Below are 9,875 nucleotides of genomic sequence, written 5' to 3'. Positions count from 1 at the left end.
TATTATACGTACTTAGTACTCTCTGTATATAAAAATACCTAGAGATAACAATTAATTAAAGCCCTATCAGCAGTCTACTATAGTATAGTATATCTGTACATGCTTCTCCTGACAAGAGATTAGGTCATTGCCTGTCTCAGTAATGACATTTAACTACAGCATGTTACCTAGATCTAGATCATTATGATCAGACTTATTATAATGCAACTCGGCGTATCAACAGCAATCGACCATAATTTGATAGCATCTTGTTTTGGTAGATCCCCCTCGGTTCAGTGAAGCCACACATCACCAGCCTCCCCCACCACAGCCACGTTGGGGACCGTTTCGATGGCGGGGAACCGAGATCGGGAGGGGACGGCTTTCAGCGGTTCGCGATAGACACGGCAGTGAGAGAATCATTCCGTTCCGAGCTCTTAGAGGACGGAATACAAAGTCCGCTACACTTAGAAGACATTAAAACTTCTCAAATAGCAGAGTCCTCTTCAATTGTTTTGTTCCAGTGCCATAATCTTTTCCTGTTCTCTCGCGTTATCATATCTTCTCCAACTCGTCGCTAAAATTGCCCCTCAACATAATCTTTACCGAGGGGTTCGTTGGGTCTCTTAATCTCCCTTCTTTTACATCTCAATGCCCGTCATGTCGATCGATAAACTTGAGCCTTCTGCGGCAGCACCTCTCTCTGAGGACAATGTCCTTTGGAGGCATCCAGATCCCAAGTCCACTCATATGTGGAAGTTTCTCGAGCATGTCAACAAGAAGCATGGTCTAAATCTTGACGGTTACCCTGCGCTTTACAAGTGGTCTATCGACGATGTTGCTTCATTTTGGGAGGAAGTTTGGCAATTCACTGGTGTCACAGCGTCAAAGCATTTTGATGAGGTATGGAAATCCTGGTGTAAGCGAGATTTCTCAGGTGAGATACTCGCCGTGTCTACAATTGCAGTCAATGGGGCCAAATTGTTGAGAAACTCTACTAAACTCACACACAGGTCCTTCCTCAAAATGCTTCTATGTATCCTCGGCCTGACTTCTTCTCTGGTTCGCTCCTCAACTTTGCCGAGAATCTACTCTTTCCCGCAACTTCTCCACATCCCGAGCCTTCGGCTCCGGCTGTAATAACCGTCACCGAGTTGCCCAACTCCACAGTGACTACTTCGTGGGCCGAGCTACGTGAGGCCGTTCGCCGATGCTCTAATGCCTTGCGCGCAGCCGGCCTCAAGCCCAATGATGTTGTAGCAGGTTTTGTGTCAAATCATGTTGAGGCACTTGTTGTCATGCTTGGTGCTGCTGCAATTGGTGCTATCTGGACCGGTATCAGCCCTGATAATGGTGTCTCAGCTGTGCTGGACCGTCTGAACCAGATTGCACCCAAGGTGCTGTTTGCCGATAACGGCACTGTCTACAATGGAAAGGAGTGGTCAAGTGTGTCAAAAACAACAGAGATTGTGGCCGAGCTCAAGAATAAGGGGCTTGAAAGGGTCGTTGTGATCAACAACATCAGTTCTGGAGGTCTCGGTCTTGAAGAGCTTGAGAAACATGGTGTGATAGCTGTCGATTACACCAAAATGCTCGAATCTGCTCCAGATGGGTCTTTGGAGTTTGAGCAACTTCCTCCAGCTCATCCCCTCTACGTCCTTTACTCCAGTGGAACTACTGGTCTTCCCAAGGCCATTGTCCATACCGCACTGGGCACGCTGCTTCAGCACAAGAAGGAGCATCTTCTTCACTGTTCACTTGACTCGACATCTCGAATGCTCTACTACACGACTACTTCATGGATGATGTGGCACTGGAGCATAACGGCTCTCGCTGTGGGAAGCACTGTTGTAGTGTACTCCGGTTCTCCTTTCCGACCTAATGGCCACCTCTCGCTTCCACGTCTCCTTGCTGACCTTGAGGTCACTCACTTTGGTACTTCGGCCGCTTACTTGACTGCTTTGGAAGCCAATAGAGTCTACCCTGTCCGTGATAGTTCAATCGATCTCTCCAAGTTGCAAGCTATCTACTCAACAGCCTCCCCTCTACCTCCATCAACATTCAAGTTCGTTTACGAAGCTTTCCCTAAACACATCAACCTTGGCTCTATCACCGGCGGTACAGATATCATCTCGCTGTTTGGTGCCCCTTGTCCTCTCTTGCCTGTGCGCGTTGGTGAGATCCAATGTGCTGGTCTCGGTATGGCCATCCGTGCTGTTGACTCAATCACAGGAGAACCAATCAAGGCCGATGAGCCTGGTGACCTTGTTTGTGTCAAGCCATTCTTGTGTCAACCACTCACATTCTTCGGTCCTAATGGAGAGGCGAAGTACCAGTCAGCTTATTTTGAGCGTTTCGAAAACATCTGCGGCGTCAAGGGTGCCGTGTGGCATCACGGTGACTTCGTCAAGATTCCCGACCCCTCAACTGGCAGTCTTGTTATGCTTGGTCGATCAGATGGTGTATTAAAACCATCTGGTGTGCGTTTCGGATCAGCCGAGATCTACAACATCCTCACGCGTTTCTTTGCGTCGGAGGTTGAAGATGCTGTTTGTGTCGGGCGTCGACGAGAGACAGATTCAGATGAGACTGTATGTCTATTCGTCGTGATGGTGCCCGGAAAGGAATTCAACGATGATCTCCGTCTACGAATCAAGTCAAAGATCAAGGCCGAGTTGAGTCCTCGACATGTTCCCGGTGTGGTCGAGGAGTGCGGAGCAGGTGTGCCCAAGACAAGTAACGGAAAGAAGTAAGTCTCGTTGAGGAATCAGTGTACATGATCTCGGAATACTAATAATCGCGTAGGATCGAAGTTGCTGTAAAACAGATCCTTTCTGGCATGGATGTCAAGACCAATGCCAGTGTTGCTAACCCTGAAGCACTGGATTGGTTCAAGAGTTGGGCAGAGACTCACTAAAGAAGTCTGGTATAATTCGGGCAGGATCAATGTATTTCTTTGGAAATAAACAAAATACTGGCTAGGCTTTAGAAGGGGCTACTCTGTACATAGGAGGGTGTTTATGGTTATGAATGACAAAGAGCGAACAGTTCACGCATTATCTACGCATCACTATATCCAAGTCGGCCATACACAGCTGCCGTGCCCAGCAATTGAGTGGCTTCTTATCTAAGTTATTTTGTATCATCCATTAAACCACTCATTCTGAAGGAATTGCAGATTGAAGTGCGTGTGGCGTTTGCCCCGAGTAGCGTGTCGATACATCCAGTGTAAACGCGGAAGTTTGATATATGTCTCGAAGATGGATCAGAATGGCTGGAGTCACTAAACTCGTAGATTCTTTACTGAAATAGTACAATTTTAACATCCCCATGTATTACTTGATTGTGGGCTGTGTTAGTCTGCTGCTTTCGTATCTCAAGTTGAGAACTTGACTGAATGTTGATCCAAGCATACAAGTGACAGCCATCAGGGTTTGCAAACTAATTGCCATCAAGTAGTTAATTTCCATGATCTTTATGTTGTAAGCCTAATGGGTATCGTGTAAATGGATCTCGAGTTCATATGTTCTTCCGAACAAACCCCTTTCATACTGGCAATGTTAGCATGTAATTACAAATGTGTCAATCATGGGTTCGTGACAGATTTGCCAACCACGACACAGAGGTCCTGATATTTCTGGTATATAGGTAGCCCAGAGTGATGAAGAATATAGATCTGTATGACAGATTGAATGAGTGACCTTTCAGCATGGCATCAACGTTTATACTGTTCATTGACGAAAAGCAGCTTTGCTATAGGGTAGCCAACGCAGTCGGGTTGGCCCGACATTTCCTCTGGAGCAGCTACATGGCCTACCTGGTAAGCTGTGTCTATTGCTACTCCTTGACTCAATACTCCCCAGTCCAATTCGATTCGACATCGTCATTGTTGGTTCTGCAGCATTTCTATGTCAAAGCACACCTTCAGCTAGGTTGCAGGGTTCATGGTTCCTGAGTCACGCCTACAGCATTGCCAACTCAGCATAAGAGAGCTGAGAACAAGGAAGAACAGTCATAAGCTTTATTTGAGGACATTTTCGTTTCAAGTGAATCTGTTATAGTTCACAAAATCAGTGTTGTTAGCAACCTTCGAGCGCCCCATTGTATAGAAGAAAGCCGTTATTTGGCAACGATCGCAATATGTGGCTGAGCAAGGTCAAGAAAGTAAACACAAGCTTGTCATGAGTCGTGCACTAGGAAGAGGACCTACCGCAGAAGCTCTGGAACTAACTAGTCATTGGGGTTTACCTTGGGAACCAGATATTCTACAGATAAGTGTGTAGCTGTAGTAAGGGGTGCCAAGCCGGCTGGTTCCAGATACTACTGTACTGTACCGTACTGTACCCGACTCATGGACGCGTATGTATATGCAGAGTAATAACGACAAGTCAGCTTGGAATAGGATGAGAACTACGATGGTGGCTGAACATCAGGCGAGGGAAAGCACGGGAAGGATGAACGGGAGCCAGTATAACGATTCCAGCTATCGACATCGTCTGCGTTGGTGTATCTCGGCGCGATAGCTTGCAGCACCTCATATTACCGGGAAACCCTGGACAGGCTCGAACTCCGAGATTATCAACGGCCAGATATAGTCCGACGACTCTGTCGGTAAACAGAACTAGCATGGGGCTATTAGCCGGTTACCGCATTATGCCATAAAAGAACGTCAACACGAATTGCCTGCAGAGTCCATGGAAAGTTTAAGAGCAGAGTAACTGTCAATGACTCCCCTGAGCAAAACTGATCAGGGGCGCCGTCCTCTATCGGTACGTACTGTACTCTCTTGACTGGACTAGGACTGGACCAGGGACTGGGGGTTAACCTCACTTTAAGATGCAGGGGCCTGTCAAAAGAGTGGATACCTTGGGGATATTTAAATTGCGTTGGAGCCTGTGGTTTTATACTAAAAAGATGCAAGAGTTTTGAGCTAACGTAGTCGGAAGCTATACGTATATCATTTCGAAGTACGAGAAGAGCTAGACAAGTAAGAAGTTGTATGGAGTCAAGTAGACTCTATATGAGAAGATCAACTGGTGACATAAACGGTCAGTTATGAAGTCAGACTGGTTATATGTGCGGTGATTGTTACGGATACTCGTACTCAGCTACCACCACCCACATTTGAGGGGTGACAGTATGTACAAAATATGCATAACGCACTTGGGGGCACTTTTGATGTTGCACCTTACTGCAGGTACCGACCTCCATATCCACATTGCCAATGTCCGTATCAGCATACGCTACACATTGGATGACCGTGAACGTCTGATAAACGCCGGATGGTTACCTTTGTTTAGGTTGAGCCATACAGCGACAGTCATACGAGCTGTAGACGGATATAGGAACGGGTGGCTTTGGTGGCACAATCGAGGAATTGTTGTATCGATGATCTGCTTTTGTTAGGCCTGGGTCTGGGCCAAAAGTCCTTAACATTAAAGAATAGTCGCTACCTGGGCATTTTGTGTTGAAGAATGATCGACAGACGGGACGTGATTCAGGCGACAAAACGAGAGACACCAGCAATTTCTGCTACAAACAGAACCTAGCAAGCTTGGGTTGGATATTGCATCAGTGGTTGAAGGAGCCCTGCTGTAAACCAGGGTTCATCGGGGCTCTAAAGTCTGAATCCACAGTGCTCTCCGTATCCAGCCAATTGTGCCCCATGTCTCTTGATCAACAGTCTTCTCGAACGAAAACATCTCGAATTCTATAGCCTAAGAATTAGGAACAGAACAACTAGTCTTGATTAGAAAGTAGAACCGTAGCACGCTTGCAGTATCCAAAGTTGCGTGGAGGGACGTAATTTTGAGACATTGAAATGCTTGGATGTCTCTGCTCCTGTTGTCTCACAACGAAACCGTCACGGGTAACCCAAAATGCTGGGTCGAGCATACCGGAGAACCTTGTAAATGAAGTCAATTCGAAGACCTGGGGATCTCTTGGAAAAGCAGTGGCCACTTGGGCCAAGGCTGATGAATATTTGTTTTTTCCCCCCATTCCAGTTGCTTGGTGCGATCGAGAACCGTTCTTGTTGTAGCCGCGTACGATATAAGTAAGACCCATTCAAGCACCTTCTTGTCCAGTGCAGATTGGTGTCACCTAGCACTGGCTAGACTGGGCAAATCCTGGCCATAGGCTATATATGCAAGGCCGTGACTCTCTAAACTCCTTTCTGGGGAGACTTTGCTGCATAGCCGAAAAGCCCGGCGAGCATTTAATTATACAAGTGGAGCCGACAAGGTGCAAAAGTCGTGGGTCAAAAAACAGCTCATGACGGGTTTGGCAATGGCCCTGGATGAAGAGAGTCCTCTGGGACTAGCTTCTCCTTATGTGTATCGAAGCGAAAGATCATCTCTTGGATGGCAACGAGTAGCGCCGTCTCTGGACTTGTCTTGGCTGGAACTACCAGCAGCTAGTTATGATTATGTGAAGTGTGATTTGCTAATAATCCATGAAAGCAGACACCATATCCTTCCCCTGAAATGAGCCATCAATGAACCCAAAATTCAAGGTAAAGCAATGTCGTTGCTGTGACTTGTGCTGATGCTTTGACACCGCAAGAGTCTCTTGGTGACAGAATTAACCGGGCAGTTATGGAACTCGAGGTACGTACTGATTGAAGCTTGGGTAATTTTTGTTGTTCTCGGTCCTTGGGGTATTGGAGCTTGGTCAAATTTGGCGGGAGATCACCTCAGTGGCTCTGGTGGGTGCAGTTTAAGCAGGCGGACGCATGCAATGGACGCAATCTGAGTAGCAATCTGGCTTGGGGGTGGTGCGCCTTCGAGTCCTTCACCTACCCAGCTCGGGTTAAGACTCTCCGCTCTGGGGCGAGGCTCTAGCCCTGTTCGCTGCCAGGACGACCTGGATCGGTCGCTCAGTGGACGGGACGAGCTTCTAATGGAAGCCTGGGTGGGCTCAGTTGGCGATGCCAGCCAGAGCCAGAGTAGACGAGGTCAGGGGCCGGGTTATCTCGAATTGCTACTGATGCCTGTAGATGCTTGTCATCGCGCTGGAAAGAACCAATCGGTCATTTGCATTGTGTAGTCGGATTTGAATCAACAAGCCCCGAGCGGAGCATAGCAAAGCAATGAACAGTCTTGTGGTGTTTTGTCTCTGAAATTGTCGCAAGATCTGTCTGACATGATGGATGATCCCGATGATGGGTTGCAGTACCATACGGTACATGAAATTATTGGTGGTTGATTTGATGGTTGCAGCTGGCTCGGAAAAAGGTACGAACAAGATGGATGGATGGAAAGGAAACCGGGCAAGGTTGAGGTGGACAAAAAGGGTCGGGGCGACGGCGGCGACCGCAGGGTTCCCCTAGCTGCAGGTTCGTGCAGCAACAGCATCCACTGTAAATGGATGGAGGGGTATTTTTTGTAGATGAGAGATGCCATGCCAGGTTATGTACAGCAGATGGTACTTTGTATTTGGTGGCTGGATCGCAGAAGATAAGGTAGACTAGGTACAGGTAGCTAGTCGCATTTCTAGCCGTGCGAAGAATGATGGAACGATACTAGAATTCATCTTCGGAGCGAGACAAAGCTGCTGGTGCCCGTCTCCTAGGTACTATCGGGTCGGGTACTATAATACTGCCAGCTGTATCTCGGCGATGCTATGGATGGCCCCAATATCTGGGAGAACCACAGTCAGGGCAGTGTTACAGTCCCATTCCTTCTATTGTTCTGTACTATAGCTTCCAGTAACAATTGCAACTGTAACTGTAGCAGTTCAGTTCAGGTCATCCATCGTCGTGCTTGTTGTTGCCGCTGCCGATGCCACTGGCCAAGTCGAGCCCGCGCCCACTCATCGTCCACTCTTAGATTATCCACTCAACGCACACGCCCCCCTGTAGTCTGTAGCTCGCATTCCCTTCCCCCCCTAAAGGCCCCTACCACTCACAATCCTCCTCGCTCCTCTCTCCTCCAGCTCTCTCTCTCCGGCCTTTCCCTCTCCACTTGCATTGCATTTCGCCCATTTCAATTCCATCCACCATCTTCAGCCGGCCGAGCTCCTGTTTTCGTCCATCGTCAATTTCTCTTCTCGAAAGTCGCTCTTTTCTGCTCTGCTCCTCTTGAGCTCGACTTGGACCTGAGTATCGTCGTTCGTCTCCTCGATTCTCATCTCGACACCGCTTCTTGGTCCCCGGAATATCTTTTAATCTCTCCTGTCGCGCGTCAACAACCCGACACCAATTTTCCCGGTCGATCACGATGAATTCCCAAGGCAACAACGATGTCTCCCCCGAGGCCATGCAATCGCGAATTCAGCAGGCTCGTCGCGAAGCCGAAACTCTGAAGGACCGAATTAAGAGAAAGAAGGATGATCTTGCCGACACAACTCGTACGTGCTTCCCGATTACTCAACCACCCCGAACACTGCTGGCGGACGAAATAACCATAGCCATCCGACAATGCTCTGATTCTATCGTTACGCGTCTCGTCAAACCCATGTGTATCTCGGAGAAACCAATGCTGACTCGCTCTCTTCAATTCTTTAGTTCGCGCTGTCGCGCAACAGGCTCATGAGCCTATTCCCAAGAACCAGCTTATGAAGGCCAAGCGAACGCTGAAGGGTCACTTGGCCAAGATCTATGCTATGCACTGGTCAACCGATAGGAGGCACCTCGTCTCTGCCTCTCAGGATGGTAAACTCATTATCTGGGATGCTTATACCACCAACAAGGTGCACGCCATTCCCCTGCGATCCTCTTGGGTCATGACCTGCGCCTACGCCCCTAGTGGCAACTTTGTTGCTTGCGGTGGTCTCGACAACATCTGCTCTATCTACAACGTGAACCAGCAACGCGACGGTCCTACTCGTGTCGCCCGCGAGCTTTCTGGTCATGCCGGTTATCTTTCATGCTGTAGATTCATCAACGACCGCAGCATCCTAACGTCGTCTGGTGACATGACCTGTATGAAGTGGGATATTGAGACTGGCCAGAAGGTCACTGAATTCGCCGACCATCTCGGAGACGTCATGAGCATCAGCCTCAACCCTACCAACCAAAACACTTTCATCTCCGGTGCTTGCGATGCTTTCGCCAAGCTCTGGGATATTCGTGCTGGTAAGGCCGTCCAGACCTTCGCTGGTCACGAGTCCGACATCAACGCCATCCAATTCTTCCCTGATGGTCACTCTTTCGTTACTGGATCCGATGATGCTACTTGCCGACTCTTCGATATTCGCGCGGATCGCGAACTCAACCTTTACGGGGTAAGTGTGGATCCTGTCAAATTGGCTCTCCCTAAACTAACGCAATTGGTAGTCCGAGTCTATTCTCTGTGGTATCACCTCCGTAGCCACTTCTGTATCTGGACGTCTCCTTTTCGCCGGATACGATGACTTTGAGTGCAAGGTAAGCTGGATTTTGCTTGTGGTGTCACAAGCTGTCCCTCTGTGAAACAATGCAGTGCTAACATAGGGGAACCTAGGTCTGGGATATTACTCGAGGCGAGAAGGTTGGCTCTCTGGTCGGCCACGAGAACCGTGTCAGCTGCTTGGGCGTGAGCAACGACGGTACAAGCTTGTGCACAGGATCATGGGATTCTCTGGTAAGTATTTCTGATGCAAGGTTTCAAGATAAAGCATTGCTAACTTACATTCTCAGCTTAAAATCTGGGCTTACTAATTGTCGTTCGCGACTATGATACTATATGTCTGGATATATGAATGCCAGGACGTGCCCGCGGCCTCTATACCATCTGCGTTCGAACGACTATTTTGCCCATCGAATTCGAAAGCCAGAGATGCCCATCTTGAGTTCGACTATTAGCGAATGCAGGACGAAGTGACGAACCGCACCTTACCTTTACCACACATACCCCTACCAACGACTTTCTTCAGCCGGACGCGAGCACTCCAATAAGGGCTGCTAACTCGTGGTG

General features: G+C 48.5%; 2 protein-coding genes across 2 annotated transcripts; both read left to right on the top strand.

Annotated features, from left to right (window-relative positions):
• Nucleotides 1–639: 639 nt before the first annotated feature.
• On the top strand, nt 640–2,896 carry FIESC28_07984 (uncharacterized protein; the record flags this gene model as incomplete). The annotated part of the gene is made up of 3 exons (XM_031162124.1): nt 640–882; nt 993–2,728; nt 2,785–2,896. The coding sequence occupies 3 exons, from the start codon at nt 640–642 to the stop codon at nt 2,894–2,896; spliced, it is 2,091 nt and encodes a 696-aa protein (XP_031013868.1).
• Nucleotides 2,897–8,198: 5,302 nt separating this feature from the next.
• On the top strand, nt 8,199–9,619 carry FIESC28_07983 (uncharacterized protein; the record flags this gene model as incomplete). Its single annotated transcript, XM_031162123.1, has 5 exons — nt 8,199–8,328; nt 8,486–9,204; nt 9,257–9,346; nt 9,423–9,542; nt 9,599–9,619. The coding sequence occupies 5 exons, from the start codon at nt 8,199–8,201 to the stop codon at nt 9,617–9,619; spliced, it is 1,080 nt and encodes a 359-aa protein (XP_031013867.1).
• Nucleotides 9,620–9,875: the final 256 nt, after the last annotated feature.

Source organism: Fusarium coffeatum (assembly GCF_003316985.1).
Source record: "Fusarium coffeatum strain FIESC_28 chromosome Unknown BRIP53273_contig_179, whole genome shotgun sequence".
In the NCBI taxonomy this organism is placed as follows: Eukaryota; Fungi; Ascomycota; class Sordariomycetes; order Hypocreales; family Nectriaceae; genus Fusarium; species Fusarium coffeatum.
The sequence above is the reverse complement of the archived record's forward strand: the minus strand, read 5'-3'. Positions and strand labels throughout refer to the sequence as shown.